This window comes from Exophiala bonariae (assembly GCF_035927105.1).
Source record: "Exophiala bonariae strain CCFEE 5792 chromosome Unknown scaffold_2, whole genome shotgun sequence".
Lineage (NCBI taxonomy): Eukaryota > Fungi > Ascomycota > Eurotiomycetes > Chaetothyriales > Herpotrichiellaceae > Exophiala > Exophiala bonariae.
In genome coordinates this window covers 715,631-736,098 of record NW_027042477.1, presented here as the reverse complement: position 1 = coordinate 736,098, position 20,468 = coordinate 715,631, and the positions used below count along the sequence as shown (strand labels likewise).

Below are 20,468 nucleotides of genomic sequence, written 5' to 3'. Positions count from 1 at the left end.
CAAAGTTCAAATGTGGCATTCCAGATCGAGGCTGGGATCAAGCCGACTTTCTGTATGATTTATCTGAGTGACGAAGAGGAGTGAAGGAAGATGGTATTCTCTAGCGTCTATTATTAGTTCTTGAGCCTTTATGGCCAGCTCGGCGGGATAGGGAATAGGGTCGGACGGTGCTGAGCATCTGTGATAATTCCAAAATCCAATAGGGAGCTTAACGCATTGAACCCCGGTCCCGTCATACCAGTTTTTCAATGTTATTCACACCATCAAGCACTAAGCATGCGTGAGGTGATATTGATACTTGCTGCACACCTAATTACTGAAGCGGCCTGCAGGAACCTTTTGATGGAAACAGATGATCCATCGGCCCAAGCATTCTCCGACGCAAACCAGGCCCATCCTGATGCTACCTCCCGACCCAGAAACCTTGCCGGCTGCAAGTCACAGTAAATAGCAACCTGCCTTTTCCAGGAAATGCTTAAACCGATGCTTGCTCGCCCTCCGGTGTTTTCCTGTTAATGGATCGCTGATCTTCTATGTCGATCATTTCTCCAACATTTTGGGACGCGACCAATTGCAGACATGGACCCAAGCACCAGTATGCCTGTCATGCATTCCCCGTGCATCGCCCCCGCGGAGTACTGGGGTAAAAACACTTATGCCGTCACTTCCCTATGGTATATCATTTCCAGTGTTGACTACCGCGGCCAAGGTGGAATCCGATTCCAGAATGAGGAGATGTTCGAACGAAATCATCTGAACATCCCAAATTGAGAAATCATGCTTTGTTGCCGACTTTGAATTCTTTCAAAGCTTCGCCGCAGACCATTACGAAGTTGAATTGACTCGCCCCGTTTTCTCATATATATACATTTTCCATCATGCTTAAGTTGGCCATTCTTGCCTACAGCAGTGTTCTGTTCGCCAAAGTCGTGACCTCTGCTGCAATTGCACTGTCATTGACCGCCCCCGAAAACGTCAGTCAGCCAGTTCTCAAGTCGTTCGTTTCGTTCTCGATCGAGTTTTCATCTTTTCCGGATTTTGCCGGTAAGTCAAAGATGAAATGATCTCCTGTTCAACCTGAGGTTTGAAGGGGGAGCAGAAAACGGGGTGATTAACAGGGACACGAATGGCCACTTAACTGAAGATATCAATCACATCTAGGAAATCTAAGCCACCCCAACAATTTTTCATACAACCTGCTCAAAAACCTGGGCGACCTGCAGGGATCGAATCCTATTATTCGAGTGGGTGGTAATACACAGTATGCTTGACTATCGTTTCTTGTCTGTCGATAAATAACCTCCCACCATACTGTCCCAGATTCCCTCCTCGATTGAACGCCGAGTCATGGCAGAAGCCATGGTCGAGCTAACGGCAAATGCCAACCTCACAGAGATTACGCAACCTTCAACGCGACGCAAAAGGAACAACTCATAGGAACCGTCAACGCCAACCGCTCACGAGACTACCCGACGACCATCTCGATCGGGCCATCGTATTTCGACAGCTACTCGACATGGCCCAACATCAGCTACATCCACGGCTTCAACCTCGGCAAGAACGGCAGCATCGGACACGACACGCTGGTCGACACGGTGCCGCTCGTCTGCAAGGCCCTCGCCTCGCCGGACGGCAAGAGTCCGAAACTCGCGGCCTGGCAGCTAGGTAACGAGCCGGATCTGTTCAAGACGAGCGCTCAAGGGCCAGTGCGGCCGTCGTGGTGGAATGAGACCGATTATGTCCAGGAGTGGTTGAATAAGACGCGGAGTGTCATTCGAGCGCTGGTTATGGAGAATTGTCCGGAGGTCGTTGAGCAGGGGAAATTTAGCTTCTATGCGCCTTCGTTCGCGGGTACGAGTAATAGTCTCAATCTGATCAAGACGTGGGATCAGGGGATTGACGCGGATCATGATATCGGGTTCGTGGACAGCCACAAGTGCGTATATCTCTTTCGATCGAAGCATATGATTGATAATCACTGACTGGGTCTTTGTGTCTCACAGCTACATCGGTGGCGCAGAACAGCCTGGCGTCACCCTGCAAGGCACACTAATGAACCACAGCTCGACGGTTGCCAGCGTAGCGAAACACTTGAACGAATCCCGAATCTTACGCTCCCAAGGCGTTACGCAGCCCTATATCCTCGGCGAGACCAATAGTCTGTACAACCAAGGCAAGCCAGGTCTGTCGAACTCTTTCGGCGCGGCGCTGTGGGGTGTCGACTTCAACCTGCATTGCGCAGCCAACAATATCCGACGTGTGCATATGCATCAAGGCACGAATTATCGGTATGCGAGCTGGCAGCCTATCCAGACTGTCAACGAATCAATCGGGACAAAGACGCCCTATTATGGAAATGTGGCTGTTGCCAGATTCTTGGGTAACGAAGGTGGAAGGGCGGAGAATGTCACCGTCAGTGAGATTGACCTTTCCGAAAGTGAGAGTGGTGCAAGCATCTACCACAGTGCGTACGCCGCCTATCTAGACGGTCGACTCGCCAGACTCGCCGTCATCCAGATGCAAGCGTACAACTACTCCTCACCATCATCCCCAGGCTCGTCACAGCGACCCGTGGAGAGATTTTCATTCCAGTTGGGGAACGACCAGACGGGGACGGCTGCTGCGGTCAAGAGCATCACAGCGGAACAACTGATCGCCAACGGGAGCGATGCCATCACCGGGGTCACGTTCGGTGGATATTCGTTCAACTACGAGCTTGACGAGGGGCGGCCCGTGATGTTGAAGAACATATCCGCTGCTGAGGATGTACAGATTCAGCAGGGCGGTGTGTTCTTAGTTGATGTGCCGTGGTCGAGTGCTGTCGTGTTGAATTTTGCCTATTAGCAAATCTTGAGTGGCTACAATTAGCAGCGGGTGTCGTTATGTGGATGTACAGAGATCTAGTGGAATGAATCTTCATGAACCTCAAGTCACTGATTGTTTGGTACCATAGCCCTGATTCTAGCACTGAGCGAACATCATAATGTCGTTCCTACCCTCCCAATCTTGGATGTGATTCCAAATCGCTCCTGCCGGCCCGCACAGGTTCAATCTCTGCTCCCCTATTCCTACAATAGGTGTCCAACTGCAACAGACCCTGTATTCAGGTCCGAATCATTCGTGAGCTGCTGGTGTTCCAATTCAAGGCTGAACCCCGTGCTTTTTGGAAATAGCCTCCGTGATACCAATCGTACTCCGTAGCTCCATCACAGCTTCCAAGTGCTCTTACACAAACCAGCCACACAAGCGCCTCTGCCACTCACCTTCCCTGATGTTACACTAATCTCGTTACTTGGGGAAAGTTCTTCGCCGTCGTCTGCTCTTGATTTCGAATAGTGACGCCACTCCACTGGAATTCCATCCTCGAGATGACCTTTGCCAGATCATCTGATGTCCGACCTGACTATCGGGAGGACGTCCTCAGCAAGCGATGCGAATTCTCGCTGGAGAGTTTGCACAGAACGATCAACTGCCTCCCTTCTTTCGTATTCATCTTCCAGCTCATACTCACAGGAAAACATGCAATCGTCACACTGATCGATCCACCTCTGCAATCTGGACAGCAGCATCCCTTTATCCGCACCGTAGCACAGGTTGGATACCGCGATGATATCCTTCGTCTTTTCTGCCCACTCCCAGAATTCTTCTCCAGGCTTCAGATCTCCTGTTTCCACCATCTCTCCAAGAGTATCGAAGGCTCGGCGCAAATGGCTATTGGCGGATTTAACTCTCCTCAGAGCAGTCTTGAAGATTTTCACAACAGGGTGGCATAGACGTGCCATAAACGGTGAGAGCATCACGTCAGGGGTTTGGTATCTACCAGGTTCTGGACGCTTTCTCTTGGTCGTAGCTGGCTCATCGGTAGACATTGAGTCCAGCTCGACCATTTCGTCCTGCAACTCCAGTCTGCGCGCTTTGGTGATTCTGTAGTCTGCTTTGGTTTCGGATGAAACCATCTCTCTTGGTCGCTTCTTCGAAATCTCCGTCGGCCTTGAACCTCTGATTCGCTTCTGGAGCATGGGCGAAATCTCAGTACTCACCGGCTTCTTCTGGGGTCGATATCTCAGGGTCACGATCAGTGAAGTTCTTGGTTTGATGAATGTAGATAACAGTGAGTCTCTACTCTGGACTTTGATCTGATTACTCTTCTCATCATGTCGTGAAGCGCTGGGGTTGAGGTTATTATGTTCGTCGAGTGTGTGATTCGCTGCTGCGAGGGCCGAAGGTCGCCCACCTCGAGAGAGGGAAGTAGTAGTAAATTTAGATTCTTCGTCACTGAAAGCTCCACTTTGGACTGTAGTAGCTTTAATTGGAGTCGGGTTCGCTTGGGTCGTCTTATTCTCGATGCCTAGCTGGCGCACACCTTGATCTAGACTTGTGAATGCTTCAAGAGACTGGCGCTGCTTTCTCATTTGGTAAAGCCGATTCTTAGCATAGTTGAGGTGAATTGTTTTCTTATCGATTTCAATGTCATTCTGACTGAGTCGGACATGCTTCTGCTTTAACTCGATCCTCTTTTGATCGCGTTCATTCATTTTCTGTGCGAGTTCTTTCTCCGTCCGATCGAGTTCAGTCTGCGCATGTTCGACTTCAGCTTGCTTACGATCGCGGGCGATTCGCGCTTCCTCAAATTCGCATTCTGTCTGCTTGATTTGCTCCACCCAGAAATCCTCGCTTCCAAGGAGGTATTCATAAGACATTTTTGAGTAGGCTTGTGGTCATGTATTGTGGTTTCCAAGGCCTGGTATCGAAGTGATGAGAAGATAACTACCGTTGTGAGGTTGTGTCGTTCAATTTCGGTCAGACCCCAATACATCTAGCAATTGGAAGCGTAGTGCAAAGTACTTCGAAAAAGAAGAGTTGATGTGAAAGGCGGGCACGGGTTTTGAGTATTCTCCTTTTCGACCGCACGACGACGGAAACGGTCGACTTCCGGTAATTTGATTGTTGACCACTTGCTGCATGGGAGATCTGGCGATGATATGAGGATGAGGTATGCAAAGGTTGAAGTACGTGTCTGAGTTTTTCTCATAGATAAATTCTGGAGGCCAAGGGTAACCAATTGCTTGGAGGTGAGAAGAGAAGTAAGATTATCCAGAAGTGAGAGGATGTTGTTCAGTGAAGGTGGACGAGTATGAGGAGAAGTAGTCGGCAACGAGTGGTTTGTATGAGTGAGGGCGCCTGCCAGCAACTTATCGATGAATCAAGTTCTGATTTCGAGGCAGAGTTTTGAGACTCGCCGTTGTTGAGACCGGCTGAGATTATACGGTGATAGTTCTTTTGGTTCCTTGAAAGCTGTTAGATTTGAGAGTTGAGTAAGTTCTTGGGATAGGAAGATATAGAGTCGAAGAAATTTATATGATTGAATATAAACAGGATAAGTGAATGAATCACTCGAAAGTGAGAATAGCTTACGATCAGTAACTCGCAATCATCAAAGCATAGCTGAGGATAGAGTGAAGGGTATGTTCCCCTCGTAGGAGAAAGCTCTTCACATCACTCTACTCTATTGATAATGCAGATTAGAAAACTCCATCACTACGTCTCTTAGATACGCCTTAGACGAAAAGCTAGAATCTTGGGCAACTGCGAGTAGTTCTTCGAAGCATACGGCTTGACCTTGTCGATGAAGGATTCGTCGAAGTTTGGCTCTTCCAATCTATCCATCACCAGACCCGCAGCGAAGAATGGAGCCAGAAGTTGATGCATCGGTCTGTGAAATGCGATCTATATTCCTCGTGTTTAGAAAGTATTATCATAGTTAGATGTGTTTTGGAAAGCTTACCTGTCTAGCTGGCTGATCGCTTGTGATGGGAGCAATCTTCCTCGGCGGTACATCGAGATACTGCCTCACGACGATGGACCGGTCAATCACCCGATTTCCTTCCGAGTCCTCAGATGCTTCAATATGCCTTGATGCGCCTGAGGTGAAGAATAATGGATGTAGGATTGTCGCAATAAAGCTTTTTTATATTTGTTAGCCATTGCATCCTCTGCTCAAAATTTCGGGCTGGCTCACCGTCCGCTGTGAGCCTTTAATACGACAGAGATAAGGTGAGCCAGTGGCACAAGATCTGGGATATCCATAATCGCCATGTTCATGGTAATCACATCAAAGCCTGCGGGCTAGGAATAGTCACTTTTGTCATCACTTCAATCTCCTCCGGTCGTAGCCAGAAAGCCTACCTTGTATTCCGACACTTCTTGCACGAATAAATTGACCTGATCGCGGTCCACCACGTTCAGAGTTTTGAATGTGATGCTGTCTTCGTGCTGAGGTCCACGAGCTGTAGCCCAATCTGAGGTCCGCTTTATAGCATATTGAAGCATGGCAGAACTACCATCAGTGGCAGAAACCGTGGAAGCGCCATTTTCTACCAACCACCTGGCCACAAGTCCATTCCCAGTTGCAAGGTCAAGTGCAGAGTCACCTGGTTTCACTTCAGCCATCCGTTGAAGCGCTGGCATCTCAAGGACGGTCCAGTAATCATTCCCATCCTCTCGCATTACATCGTCCCAAACTGGAGCATTTGCATCCCAAAATTCGAGTGCACTCTTTGCGATAGCACTTGACAAAGAGCTTTCGGTCATGGCTGCGAAGAATTAGGACAGCAAGGGACCCTACCAGCTTCTGTGGTAGTTGTCGTCAGATTACACCCTCTGAGGTGGATGAAAACAATGGCTCAAAAGGCTTTGGTTTTGCATGACTTCGGAGACATACAATTTATCCAAGGCCACGCAATCTTAGTTAGATCAAGATGACTCATAACCTTTGAGCCGCCTGCAGCTAAACCCTTAGTAAGCTTTGGGCTGGGACGCATTGCAAGCAGATCGGCGACAATGTAGACTGTCCCAGAACGCATCAGCATCAACCTGAAGGTTAATAACTTCACAAATACCTATGTAATTTTGATTGGAGGATGGGAAAGTCAGATGTTTCAAGTGGGTGAGACTGAAAGGTAGCATCACGTTCAAAGATGCACGAGCATTCTTAACTCAAATTTTATCAAGTAGGTAGACATCATTCACAAACCAGATCATAAATACGGCTTTCCGTTATATCTGTAGCAACCAGGGTCGCTTCAGGTTGCCAGCGAGACTCCTGTACCAATAGATCGATGTTCAGCACTCGCAAATTTCTCATCTGAATCCACCTTGTCATCATGTACTCGGCCCACAGCGAATTCTACGATTGTCATTAGCCAAATATTGCAAGAAGAAGAAAATGAGTAGGGACTTACGGTCAACCTTTGTATACTTGAACATTCTTGCTGGAACTTTGTTCTCGAACATCAAGTCGATCTCTCCAAAAGTGCGGTCCTTAGTCTCGGGCAGACGGAAGTAGCACCAAATTATGCAGAGGAGATTGGTTCCAGCGTAGAAAAAACCTGTCTTTGCGCCCCAGTTCCAACCTGCAATATCATTAGTTCACTGTTGACCTCTCCGGATAACGGATTTTCATGGCAGACTAACCTGTTGACGAGATCATTCGAGGCGTGACCGAGTTCGAGAAGATTCCAGTAAGGTTGTAAGTGAATCTCCCAATCACGATGGTCTTATATCTTAGCCTTCCTGATGGGGTCTCTGCAACAATAGGGTAACATCCAGGTCCAGTTGTGATCATATTGATCAAGGTCGATATGACCAGCATGATTCCAACTGCTAGGTGGACATTTTTCGAATCAGAAAACCCGAGACCCCCGATTACAACCAGGCAGACAAACATGGCTATACAGCCTCCAATATAGATAGTGTATCTTCCGTAATGCGGGAACATGAACCAGCAAATAATGCCACCAATGATATAGCAGGCAGAAAGTGAGATGTTGACGTCAAATGCTTGCAATTCAGAAAATCCAGCAGCCTCGAGGAACACGACCGAATATCCAAGGATAGCATTGCCACAAAGGATCTGGGCTGCCCATACAGCACAATTCTAGTGATTGACAGTTAGTCAGGTGGGACAGCAGGATATCAGAAGTGAATCGACTCACTATCTCAGTGCGGCGCAGGTTTGTCCCTTTGAAACACTCGAGAAAGCTGGCATTTGCTGTCTCAGCCTTCTCAAGTTCGGTGGTATACTTGATATAAGCCAGGCTGGATTCGACTTCTCTTTCCTTCTCTGGTGTATCTTGCCTTAGGCGCATCAAACTCGCTCGAGCCTCCTCAAAGTTACCGCGACGAACAGAGTTCCATGGTGACTCTGGGGCGAAATAGGCTCCAATCGCCAAAGGAAGAGGCCACACAAATTGAAGTGCGAATGGAAGCCTCCAGCCTAGATTGCCATCAATGCCAGCCACTGCTCGCACAACACCGGAAGACAGTAGGATGCCTGCACCCCAACACATACAAACGTATGCAGTCACGTACGGCCTAAGAATGGTCGGCACAACCTCACAAGCGTAAGTCGTGGAGAGGGTCTGTCAGATAGTCAGATATCACCATTTCTCGATCTAGCTGCCCAGGCATACATACTTGGAAGACACCCCAAGGAATTCCGCACATCGATTCACCAAAAGCCAACACCGATAGCGACGGTGCAAATACTGGAATGAAAAGTACCGCAGCCATCCAGGCCATAAATACTATCATTGTGGGACGACAACCAAACCTATCTTGGGTGTAGGCGTTGATGAGGAGGCCTGCCAACTGACCAACAAGTGCCGAGTTGGAAAGTCCTGACTGCCAACTTGGAGGAATCTTCTTCTCCCCTGATGCTGGGTCTAAGACACCAAATCTGTTCTGAAATTGGGTTTGACCGTAGAACGAGTTGATCTGGACCACATTAGGACTATTAATTCTTATTCGAGTGAGAGACAACTTACAATCACCAGATCGTAGCCTTCCATGACTAGACTAGTAGATAGAAACATGGCCCAGAACAAAGCTTTCTTGTATTTTTTCACCGCCTGGCGAATGGTCAATAGCCTATCAGCAGCATCACTCTCTTGCGCGTGGCGAATTAGTTCGAGAGTTTCTTCATGAGTAATATCCAGATTGTGGTGCTCCCATGTCGTTGATACAACCTTCGCGGTCTCCATTTTAGCGAGATTGACGCCTCGGAGGCAAGACAAGCAGATGGGAGTTTCGAGGAGAGAACTGGGGAGCTAAAGTCATAGACCTTTTCCACAGCCATGGGCAGACGATCATTATGTACTCGTACCATGCTGCATGCACCCTCGAAATCCGTTTCCCCAGCTTCCAGGGTTTGACAAGCATGGGGTGTTAGGTGTGGAGAACAGCTCAACCCTAGCACCCCCTTCGGAGTAGTAGCTCACAAGCCTTTTCTCCCACCGGAGTAAGCAGGGCAAATTCCGCCTTGATCATCCACTATGCAGTACGAGTGTCTGTTAAGTAACCGGTTCACTAGCCATTGGCCACTGACACGTTAATTAGCCTGAGGTATGAAGACAAATCACCCGTCGGAGTTATGTTCAGGTGTAGAGCCTCGGCCATCATGTGAGGCCCCACCGAGTCGGCGTTCAGACACACCACCTAGCAACCCTTTGCCACAGCTCACAATGTATGTACAGAGGGTGCTTTGTGGCCCCCCGGTACTGGAGCCGCATATTGCATTTTCACATCTTCCCATCCTCCGGTGGGGGTGGTATGCAAACCAGTATCAGTCCGGTGGTAAACCAATAATCGAAGACGCCCAAAGCCTTTCCCCCTCCACAAAATCCTTCCCCCACCCCCTGTTTCCCCGTGGTCTTGGGTTCATTAATCAATGTGTTCAATTGTGGAATGACGAATTGACTCGGCACGCTCTGATTAGGCCCTGCACCTCGCCAGACATTTTCCAATCTAGAAATTTTGTCGACAAGTCTCGGAAAAGGGTCTCGAGGAGACGAGCATATTCGGCGCACTTGTGCTTGCTAGGGCTTCTGCTGTACTTAGTCCTGCAAGATTACATTTTTGAGCATTTAGAGGACATTGCGCTTCTGTCTAGACTCATTTAGACAATATCATTCTACTGGTTGTAGTTTGACCAATGGCCTACCCTCAGGAGATCTTCGGTCGGACGACACTCACAGAGGGATCCCTCGTTGCACGAAGGCGTGAAGCTGTGGCTTCGAAAGCCCTATCATATCAGCTAGATGTTCTGCAGAAGACAGGCAGATATGATGCATTCAAATTACAGTGGATCCCTTCATATGGGGATCCTCCTGATCATTGGCCAATTCCAAACCATCTCTTCTGGTAAGACCTCCTTATGTTTATACACCTCGCGGGTGGGATCAAGAACAATAGTTAACACCAAAGCACTTTCTAGGGATTCTGATATTGGAAAGTGGATAGAAGGAGCGTGTTACTTCCTACATGATCATCCGCATAGAGACATTCAATCTGCAGTTGACGAGCTCACTCAGATGATAGCGTCCGCTCAACAACCTGATGGATATCTGAACATCCATTTCACCGTCGTCGAGCCAGGAAAACGATTCACCAACATACGCGACTTCCATGAACTTTACAACGCAGGTCATCTGATCGAAGGTGCTCTGGCCCATAATCAACTCTACCAGAACGACGATTTACTCAAGCCCCTCGTCAGGTATGTCGATCTTTTGTATGACACCTTCGGGCCCAATGAAGGACAACTACCCGGCTACCCTGGTCATCCTGAAATTGAGCTCGCCCTTCTTCGACTATACCACCGGACGAAAAATCCCAAGCATCTTAGCTTAGCAAAATACTTTCTTACGGAAAGAGGAAAGCTCAACGCCAAGGGCGAGCATTATTATCACCTCGAAGCAAAGAGACGAGGCGAGGAGGGCTGGATGAAGCCGTCTTTCTGGGGCCAGACCGATGCCATGTGGTACTATCAAGCCCACAAACCCATCATGGAACAAGAGACCATCGAGGGCCACTCTGTTCGCGCTATGTATCTCCTCACAGCAGCATCGGACCTGGTACGGCTAGAAGACAACGCCAACAAGCCCCTGAAAGACGCCATCTACAGATTGTGGGACAATATGGTCCAAAAGAAAATGTACATCACCGGAGGAATCGGCGCGATCAAACAGTGGGAAGGCTTTGGTCCGGATTACTTCCTCCCTCAGGGGACGGATGAGGGTGGCTGTTACTCCGAGACGTGCGCTGCGATTGGTGTCATGATGCTCGCCGAAAGGATCTTGCAGTACGATCTTGACCGACGATTCAGCGACGTCATGGAGTTGTGTCTCTACAACGCCATGCTCACGTCCATGTCCAGCGAAGGAACAAAGTTTACATATGTCAATCAGCTTGCTTCCAGCGACAAGGACCTGTCGAAACGTGAGGAGTGGTTCACCTGTGCCTGCTGCCCACCTAACGTTCTGAGACTACTCGGACAAATTGGTGGGTACATTTATTCCCATTTTGAGGAGCAGAAGCAACTGAATGTCCACCTGTATATCCCAAGTGAGACAAAAATAAAGTCCGGTTGCCAGGAAACCATCTTAAGTCAGAAGAGCAACTGGCCATGGGACGGGCAAATCGAATTCGAGCTTCGTGGGGAATCGTCGCAGCTCAGCGTTGGCCTCAGGATCCCAGCATGGAGCAAGAACTGGAAAGTAAGTCATCCATCCATCAATTCCCCACAAGCATAAAGCAAAATTTCCAGAAACTCATTCACAAACAGGTAACGCCCTCGCCACCAACGACAACCCTCGAGAAAGGCTACCTCATCCTACCTGCCGACTGGGTGTCCGCTCATCCACGCTTCACACTCGACATTGACATCTCGCCCCGTTTCATCGCTCCACACCCGTATACGAACCAAGACACAGTCGCTGTGGCGCGCGGCCCAATCGTATACTGCGTTGAAGACATAGACAACACTTGGGTCAAAGACCACTTCAAGAGCGTGCAGCTCGACCCTGCCAGCGCATCTGTGCACGAGAAGTTTGTGACGGACGAGACCACGGGAGACTCTTACACGGCGCTTACCATCACTAACGGCGCTCGAATCCTTGACGTGGATAGAATAAATGCGCAGCCGGGCCTTGACGTCGGTGATTTGCAGAGTGAGGAAGGCTCACAGAGTGGTGTTCTTGACGAGTTGAAGTTTGTGCCGTATTATTTCCGAGCTAACCGTGGCGGATCTGGGCAGGCGAGAGTGGGCTTGAAGAGGTGGCATAGATCGAAATGAGTACATGCGCAGGTGGCGGAGGAGATGAAATCCATTCTTCCTGTTCTGGTAGTTCATGATTCGCCTCGAGGTATTTCCGTTGAGAAACTAGACTAGTGTTCTCTCCCACAAAGAATAGTTTACATTAGCTGAATTCAGTACACCAGAGCATCATATGAAACCCGACAACCCTGTCCAAACCACTATGTTGCCGGTTTTTTCATTCTCATGATACTGCCCTGCACGACGGAAAGTAAGAAACCATGTGCTAAGAATAACAATTAAGCCGTTTGGGGTATCTCTGCTGCGTCGGTATTAACGCCTAACATCGCTGTCACCTTTTCGAGTCGATTGAGAACTCCCAACCAATGTTCAGTAATCCCTCGCCAACTTCTAAGGGTAACGAGCAGCTTCTGCCCCTCTGCGAGCACCTTCCGTGATCCTTTAGGCCCAAACAGGTCTCCAACACCTGTCATGTTTGCGTGCATATTATCACCCTGTCTCACAAATTGCTGGACAAGCTCGTCATCGGTGGGACGGTCGATCAGAATTATGTCACATAGATCGGGCGGAGGAGAAGCCTCGGACGAAGAGACACCCTCACCAAGGCCCAATCTTCCTCTCGCCCGGACTCTTTTGTCCGAGAACGCACTGAGAGCCCACAATACCAGGGCAGCAAATGCGACGGCTGGAGGCTCGTAAAAACCATTGATGGCATATAACCGCACATGCCAGAACACAGTCCCAGCATGTATCGCTGCTAAACGAGCCTTATACTGATCTTGTAATGCCCATCTTTGTATCAATCGCCGATGTTCCTCGGCTGCAGCAAACGAAACGGGATGCAAAAGACGGACTGAATCTTTGCTCGAGCGAATGAGATAATGAGCGTATAGCATTATGTCGTCCATAGGAGCGAGGAGGACAATACGTGCGAAGTGCAGATGAAGTACAGTGGGATGCTCCATACCCGTTGCCAGCCCAATTGTTGAGTTGGCACTCCAATGTAAGATGTCCAGACAGTCACAAGCAGAGTTCCTCCACCTGTTAAACAAGGGCACTGAAGGTGGCCAGACGGGAGTTTTGGGCTGCATTTCACTGCTCGCTTGTTTTTCTGTAGACGGCTCAAGACTTGAAAGACTCTGGGTGATTGTTTTTCTTACCTCCCATGTTCGATGGAAAAGGCCATGGATCAGAAGTATTCGGCTGAATTCCCCAAGGTTTGGGAGGAGACGCTTGTCGACATAGAGGTTTTGTAGCGCTTCACGCATCGTAGCGGTCTGGGTGCTTCCACCAGCGACGAGGCGAGTCCATTCATGCACGTCTCTGGCAGACCATAGGCGCTCCGAGCAAGGTAAACACCGTGGGGTGACATCGTCAAGAGTCAGATGTGGAGGTTGGTGAAACTGAAAAGCCCACATACAATCCAACAGCCAAATGCAAAATCCAATCCGTGTTAACTCTTCATTCTTGATCCATACTGTCCACTTGGTTGCAGCGATGTTATCGGGAGTATTGGGAGAATCTTCGAATCGTTGCCGCGTCCAGCTGCCATGACAGTACTTGGTTGCGGCATAAAGTGCTTGTGACGCAGAGGCACGTAACGGACCAGATAGAGTGTATCCAGCACCAATTGCGTGCAACAAGTGAATCTGTGCAAGGATCTGTGGGGTTTCTGAGCGATTAAATTTTTGTTCTGTCCGGAGAAGCAGGTATCTTCGGAGCAACTCGTGCATTGACAACGTAAATACCTCTGCCTCTTCTTCATCAAGGAAACAGCTGCCGAGAGCCATCATAGCCAGGAGTAGAACCTCATTGCTTGTCTCAGCTCGGAATGTTGAGAAATGTGTAAATGGCATTGTCTGATCGAAGTTTGTAAAGTAATGAGAAAGCAGCCCTTCCAATGTGGGTTTAGGTGGGAAATCAGGAGATGAGAATGCTTTGAACGCAGTTGTATCGAGGCACAATCGATGGTGCAGAGTGCACATCTCTCCATATGCTTCATTTGAGATGATCATTCTAGAGTCTGTACATGGTACAATTGGTAGCCGATACTCCAACGAGAAATCGGGCTCTTCAATATGATCGATTCGTCTAGGTTTCGAAACGACTTTTCGACGCTTGGATCTAGGAAGCCTACCAGCGTTACCATCGACATAGTACTCACCACTGGCTACGGTTGATTTTCCAGCAGAAGTAGATGAGTCAAGAAAAGAGATGGCTTGCTGATCCCCATTAACATCCTGAGATAATTGCTGAGGATGCTGACCAAGCATGTTCGTAAGTGAAGTATTGCTAGGAGTCTCAATATCACCTTGATATGCAGGACTCACGAGTCCAATGCTAGGGGAAAATGAGAAGTCGCCTGGGAAGAGAGGAAAGAGGTTGCTAAGATCGTCGTCATTGAAATTGATAGTGTCCGCCTGAAGCCAATTGATGGTTGTCATCATGTTTGTTGTCCAGTCTGGAGCAGTCATTGTCGCATTGTCTTCAATGGCAGGAGGATATGAATTATCTTGGCCGTACTGAAATGGTTGCTGAAGTAATCCCGCCGCGTGGTCCGGTTGCAAGACGCTTTCTAGATATGGAGAGGGATTGATTCCAGGCACAACCTGACCGGACCCTGCTTCTGGCTGATATGCTGAAAAATCGTAGGCGTCTTGCTCCTGCCCCATTCGAGGCTGTAGCGGCACAGGCCCGGGAGAGTCACAAGAGGCGTAGCCGCCCTGATCTTGAGGACTAATCTGATCATCTGTGGCCGATCGATTTCTACCCGTTGGATATTCGCACTGCAGGCTTCTTGAGCTGCATCGAGCGCAAGGTAAAGTTCCGGTACAGCGAGACTTCACCAAAGCACAAGCCGAGCAGGCCCTTGCACCACGCCGAAGAAGAGAGATCTCATTAGTGAGATGAGTTAACTCATGCTTGCTGAGGCCATCCTTTCGATGGAATGATTTGTGGCATTGGTCGCAATGGAATTGAGGCTCTTTGTGGGATTGTTGATGGCGTCTCAGATGCTCTTGACGGCCAAATATCTTGTGGCAAAGCAAGCACTTATGACCTTCCATGGTGGAAAGAGTGACCCAGGGGCATTATCGAACAACACTGAGGCAAGTGTTTTGGTTGAGATGAGGTTGAAAATTACTCTTCTGTCCCCTCGCCATCGATTTGAGTGAACAAGCAGCTCTCACTTGGTCATTGTTGCCCCAATCTCTGTCCAAATCGACGGCTCATCAACTGCCGCAAGCGTTAAGCAATGCGAAGAGAGACGATGACAGCCAGAGATGCAAATAAATATCACACAACGCGATTTGGATTCAGCCTGGCAATTTGTATGCCATATTGAAGATGCATCCTCATCCCATGGACAGCTTGAGGTTCAGGTTCACAATTGGAAAGGATGGGAATGAGCTTGGGCCTCCGGGACTAGCGTGGCTAGACCACTCGCAATTATGCCATTTCAAGATGAAATGGATGCTGCTTTAATTAACACTCCTTTGGCGTCTTTGCATTTCCGGGGTAATTGCTTATCTTCTCCACCACCAATCGACCCTCCACATCATACGAACCACGCCAGGAGTCAGGAGAGTCTATCCCGACGTAGCCTCGTACCATTCGAGTATGTAAATATCGAGACATTGTTGTGAGAATATTGGTTATCGACTGTATATGCTCCTTTCGCTACAAATTGAATTCGAACAAGTGCTGAGGAAAGGTAAGCACGATCTCACGTGAGATGGCTCAAGAGAATGCAACAAGCGATGCAGCGGACGTCTTCTACGTGGGAGGAAAATATGTTAAAGACTCACGCGGCACGCGCATGACAGGCCAGATGTGTGTGCGTCGATATGGGAAGAAAGTGCCTCAGCAACCGGCTGTGATCTACATTCATGGTGCCGCCCAGACCGGCACACACTGGGAATCGACACCCGACAATCGGCCTGGCATTGCTATACTTCAAGCTCAAGCCGGGTGGGAATGTTTTGTCATTGACCAGCCGGGCATCGGGCGCTCTCGGTATCACTCCGACGACATTGGAGAGTTAAGTCAATTCACAGTTGAGGAGCTTCAAGGAACCTTCACAGCTCCCGAGACGGATGCATGGCCGCAAGCGAAGTTTCATATGCAGTGGCCTGGGTCTGGCAAGATGGGCGACCCCACGTTTGATGCTTTCTATGCCAGCCAGGTTGGACATATCGGCGATTATGGGAAGGTGGAACGACTCTTCCGAGCTAATGTCAAGGCCTTATTGTCGCGCACAGGACCAGCGTTCGTGGTAGCGCATTCTCAAGGAGGCTTGTTGGGATGGCATACTGCTGACGAATGTCCAGACCTAGTAAGAGGGATTGTTGGCTTGGAGCCGAATGGTCCACCATTCATTTTTCCTGGTTATCCTGCCTACTATGTTAAGACACATCCCATCGGGAAAATTGTTCGCCCATTTGGCATCACATATAGTCCGTTAACATACGATCCGCCTCTCCCGCCAGACGCGACATCATTGCCAATGACAGAGATTCAAGCGGAGAAACAGGTCGAGGGAAGAGTGCATGGGATGTACAAGATGTCACCATTACGCACGTTACCGAACCTGGCCTCGATGCCTGTTATTTTGTTGACTGGAGAAGCCTCGTACCATGCACCGTACGATCACCTCACAGTCGAATTTCTCCGCACTGCTGGAGTTCAAGTTGAGCATATCCGACTAGAAGATCATGGTATTCGTGGTAACGGACATATGCTGGGGTCTGAGAAAAACAATCATGAGATACAGGCGCTTATCAATACGTGGCTGATGAAATGGGTTAAGTAGGGCTCAATTACCTACGTACAAGGGTATCATATGGACGCCAAATCTCGCTGAATATTATCCTTGACCCTTGTACCCCAGAGCCTCTCGCTGCTTGTCCCTCGTGTCTCTCACAGCATTGATATTGACCCTCCCCACTCCCATGACCTTGTAAAGCTCATCAGGACGAATGCGCCCCTCTCTTCCAAATCGACCCAAATCAATAACGTTCTTCGAAGAGTGCCTTAGAGCATAAACAATACTCCTCCTACCTTCGGGATTCCCAGCAACTCGATGCACTCCTGCATTCAATGCCCCATCCGACAGCATCTTCAGCGTCTGGCCTACAAGCACAATCGCCGTCTTCGTGCCCTCCGATGCATCAATCCATTTCAAGTCATTCTCTGAAGAATTCACGACATCACAGACTTGCAATCCACGTCGGTCTCCGATGCACAACGTCAGCAGACCTAGATCACTGTGCATGTCCGCTTTCCCCATCGCCGGGAGATAGTGAAAGACTCGCATCAACGTGTATGACATTTCCTGCTCAGATGACGGCATCTCAAGCGTGTCCTCCAATATCGAATCCCAGACACCGATGTCGAGTTCGCTAGCTCGCGCAATATCGCAGAGGATTCGGTGTAACATCCTGCCGCCTTCGCTCCAAATGTTAGCTGTGGCGGACTTCAGATTTTCGGCTGATGCCCTTGCAATCGACTCGTGGACTTGGACGTCGGCTTCAGGACCACTACTCGTAGCCGTACGACAGCGGAAAGTGACGTACTCCTTTTCGTTTTCCACTTCGTAGTACCCAAACTCTGTCTTTTGTTTCTGGGGAAACGATTTCTTTTTAACGCTCGTAGGATTAGCGAAAAAAGAATCCGAGTCCCTGAACAAACATGGAATGGCAGCTGCCAGGGAATCTGGGAGCGCAATCTCCAGCCAACCTTGCCGGGCGAGATCTAGTAGTTGGCTTCCAGAGAGGAGCGGTGGTGGTCCTTGTGGTGGCAAGGCTGAAAATGGTTCTTGGTCGCCCATCCCGCGGAACCGACCGGGAATGGGGTTGCCGATGTCAGAGGGAACGCTAATTGGATGCGCTTCTTTTGGGGTACGCTTCTGCAACGTCTTTAAATGCTCGATGACTTCCTTGTCCTATCTTGAGTGATATCGGGCCATCACGGTAGACGATGGAGGTATTCAGTGGCACCCATCGTGAATTTGAGATGGACCCGACAGGTGGGTCGATGAAGAATCAAGCATTTGACGTAACGGATCCGAAGTGGTTCAAGTTATGACGCGTAATCGGATGCTCAACCATGGGTCGAAAATTGGCACCTTGACCAGCACACGATTGGAACCCAGCGGGCACCAAAATACGAGCAGGCCCGTTATCGATCTTGGAATTCGTGATATCTAACCAAGTCTAATACTCTGTCGTCTCATTTTCTCCTCCAACAATGAACGGAAGTTGAGATCGATATTCCGATCTCCTTGCCGAATATATCCGATACGCTCGTAATGGCCGTCGCGCTCTAGTGCTACAAGAATGTACTGCATGCCATAAGGCCAGTCTCGTTTGTCTTCGAAGCGGCCCAAAACCAAACCCAGCAGTGATGTTTCCTGTCGTCCCACAACGCGCCTCGACAATTCCTCGACAGGCAAAAGAGAGATGAAACTGTTAGTGCGTGTGCCCCATCCACCGTAACAGAATGGAAAAACGACATCCTCAAATGCCAGCGCATAGGGTTCGGGACATATGTCACGGTCTGCTGGTGTCATTTCCTCCCTTGGCAAGGATCTGAAGCCAAGAGGTATTGTGTGGATGTTTAAGTGGATGAAATGCGAGAACGTGTGCTGATATGCCGGTGAGTGATGGAATTCATACAACTCCTTCAGCGGCACAACAGTTTTCTCATCACTGAGTTCGAGCGAAATGCTGACGTCTTGGTGTGTGACGAAGTGCTCGACTTCGTAGACCGTTTGTGGCGTCTCATCCAGAGTGCAAGACCAACCGGCCCATGACCAACTCGGCAGTCCCGGACGGCGGCGGATTTCCTTGCCTGAGTATCCATCAAACTGGTGACCAGCTGCTCGCCAACATAGCCCCAACAGGAAACCTTCGTGAGAGAATGGCACGGGCGCCTTTGGTCCAAGATAAGGGAATGATTTCCGCCCGTGACCAAGTCTGATGGCCTGATCTGGGAATATTGGCACTCCCCAATGGTGATATACCGGGTTTGGACCCCCCTGAAAAGCCTTGAGAAAGCCCAGAGCTGCAATCAATGCGTCTTCCTCTCTTGAGAGGTCTCTCACAGAATACTCTGCGATCGCCTTGTTGACGAACTCGGGGTTGTTTGCGTTCCAAGGATCAAATGAAGGTTTCTGGTAGACGAAGAGATTATTGTCCAAACAAGGAAATGGCGCTTCGACCGTCTCTCGGTTGGTACCGCATCGTGACTCGAAGTAAAGCTCGGTTTCTGTAAATACCAGAAGCTTCGAAGATAGATGAGCTTCTTGATAAGTCCAAGCACGACTATTCCACTTGGACGCACGGATTGAGGTCTGGAGGACAGGTGTCGTCGACACAATCGTCATATCTGCCCCATTCAATGCAACACGCCTCTGTGGCTTTCTGGGCCTCGTGCTGACTCCAGGCAGACCAAAATTCGCATCCATGCCAGCAACGGCAACAATGGTGACTTCGGAGTTCTTGAAAATGATGTCCATGTTATTGATCTGCCTTAGCCTCCCTATGCCGTCCTTCTGGTCAATGCAGTACTTGTCGACCCACAGATACCGATACCCAAGTTTCGTTGTAACATTAATGGCATCCGTGACGGTAACGGGTATTGATTCTGGAAGCACCTCTCCCAAATCAACACTATCGAATTCAATCATGGTATCACCCCAGACATAACTCAGTGTGACATATGGCTGGGAGCCAGCAGCAACGACCTTGTTGGAGTGGCAATCAATCAGTCGTTCGGGCAAGCCTGGTTGGTGATGCGCGCGAGATTGACTATGGGATATAGCTTGCGAGATCCATGCTTTGACGATATTGAAATCGATGGTGGAGGAACTGATTTTCCTCATGACAATATTTCCTTGATTGCACACAGAACTGCGAGAGGCAAGGAGCAATGTCCAAGTCCGATTTGTTTTGCCGCTCTGGTCTCTCCACACTGAGGACGAGTCATTCGTCGTGACCCTCCTTACCACCTTCCTCAGTTCTAGAGGAATCGGAGCGATCAAAGGATCATCCTGCACGACATACATATAGTCTGGATGGGCGTAGAACCATGCCGTTGCATGGGAAGTATCGTATGGAGATTTGATGACACTCACGAGGTCACACAGGGAGCAGCCGCTCTGAAGCCAGTCTGGGTGGTCGTAGTCCTCCCATTCCCAAACCTTGATTTCCTCGTCAAAGGCTGCAGCCTCGCGGGCTACAAGCAGCGAGGCGATATCCAGAGAGGAGCACCGGGGGCATAGTTGGGAAACAGGTGTCTGTTGTTGGGATAACATACCCGGATCCTCGAAATCACCACGGAATTCCATAGTCTT

At 49.3% G+C, this 20,468-nt stretch overlaps 9 protein-coding genes across 9 annotated transcripts; 3 read left to right on the top strand and 6 right to left on the bottom strand.

Annotated features, from left to right (window-relative positions):
* Nucleotides 1-878: 878 nt before the first annotated feature.
* Nucleotides 879-2,844, top strand: LTR84_004783 (uncharacterized protein; the record flags this gene model as incomplete). Its single annotated transcript, XM_064848357.1, has 4 exons — nt 879-1,044; nt 1,162-1,261; nt 1,394-1,936; nt 2,004-2,844. The coding sequence occupies 4 exons, from the start codon at nt 879-881 to the stop codon at nt 2,842-2,844; spliced, it is 1,650 nt and encodes a 549-aa protein (XP_064710981.1).
* A 539-nt stretch (nt 2,845-3,383) lies between these two features.
* Nucleotides 3,384-4,700, bottom strand: LTR84_004782 (uncharacterized protein; the record flags this gene model as incomplete). Its single annotated transcript, XM_064848356.1, has 1 exon — nt 3,384-4,700. The coding sequence occupies one exon, from the start codon at nt 4,698-4,700 to the stop codon at nt 3,384-3,386; it is 1,317 nt and encodes a 438-aa protein (XP_064710980.1).
* Nucleotides 4,701-5,547: 847 nt separating this feature from the next.
* Nucleotides 5,548-6,767, bottom strand: LTR84_004781 (uncharacterized protein; the record flags this gene model as incomplete). The annotated part of the gene is made up of 5 exons (XM_064848355.1): nt 5,548-5,727; nt 5,786-5,963; nt 6,020-6,126; nt 6,187-6,593; nt 6,764-6,767. The coding sequence occupies 5 exons, from the start codon at nt 6,765-6,767 to the stop codon at nt 5,548-5,550; spliced, it is 876 nt and encodes a 291-aa protein (XP_064710979.1).
* A 315-nt stretch (nt 6,768-7,082) lies between these two features.
* On the bottom strand, nt 7,083-9,041 carry LTR84_004780 (uncharacterized protein; the record flags this gene model as incomplete). Its single annotated transcript, XM_064848354.1, has 6 exons — nt 7,083-7,186; nt 7,242-7,412; nt 7,474-7,936; nt 7,995-8,420; nt 8,476-8,775; nt 8,826-9,041. 6 exons carry the CDS (start codon nt 9,039-9,041, stop codon nt 7,083-7,085), a joined length of 1,680 nt encoding a protein of 559 aa, XP_064710978.1.
* A 950-nt stretch (nt 9,042-9,991) lies between these two features.
* Nucleotides 9,992-12,133, top strand: LTR84_004779 (uncharacterized protein; the record flags this gene model as incomplete). Its single annotated transcript, XM_064848353.1, has 3 exons — nt 9,992-10,200; nt 10,274-11,555; nt 11,624-12,133. 3 exons carry the CDS (start codon nt 9,992-9,994, stop codon nt 12,131-12,133), a joined length of 2,001 nt encoding a protein of 666 aa, XP_064710977.1.
* A 260-nt stretch (nt 12,134-12,393) lies between these two features.
* Nucleotides 12,394-14,787, bottom strand: LTR84_004778 (uncharacterized protein; the record flags this gene model as incomplete). Its single annotated transcript, XM_064848352.1, has 1 exon — nt 12,394-14,787. The coding sequence occupies one exon, from the start codon at nt 14,785-14,787 to the stop codon at nt 12,394-12,396; it is 2,394 nt and encodes a 797-aa protein (XP_064710976.1).
* A 1,061-nt stretch (nt 14,788-15,848) lies between these two features.
* LTR84_004777 (uncharacterized protein) lies at nt 15,849-16,925 on the top strand (the record flags this gene model as incomplete). The annotated part of the gene is made up of 1 exon (XM_064848351.1): nt 15,849-16,925. The coding sequence occupies one exon, from the start codon at nt 15,849-15,851 to the stop codon at nt 16,923-16,925; it is 1,077 nt and encodes a 358-aa protein (XP_064710975.1).
* A 54-nt stretch (nt 16,926-16,979) lies between these two features.
* Nucleotides 16,980-17,942, bottom strand: LTR84_004776 (uncharacterized protein; the record flags this gene model as incomplete). The annotated part of the gene is made up of 1 exon (XM_064848350.1): nt 16,980-17,942. One exon carries the CDS (start codon nt 17,940-17,942, stop codon nt 16,980-16,982), a length of 963 nt encoding a protein of 320 aa, XP_064710974.1.
* A 375-nt stretch (nt 17,943-18,317) lies between these two features.
* Nucleotides 18,318-20,462, bottom strand: LTR84_004775 (uncharacterized protein; the record flags this gene model as incomplete). The annotated part of the gene is made up of 1 exon (XM_064848349.1): nt 18,318-20,462. The coding sequence occupies one exon, from the start codon at nt 20,460-20,462 to the stop codon at nt 18,318-18,320; it is 2,145 nt and encodes a 714-aa protein (XP_064710973.1).
* Nucleotides 20,463-20,468: the final 6 nt, after the last annotated feature.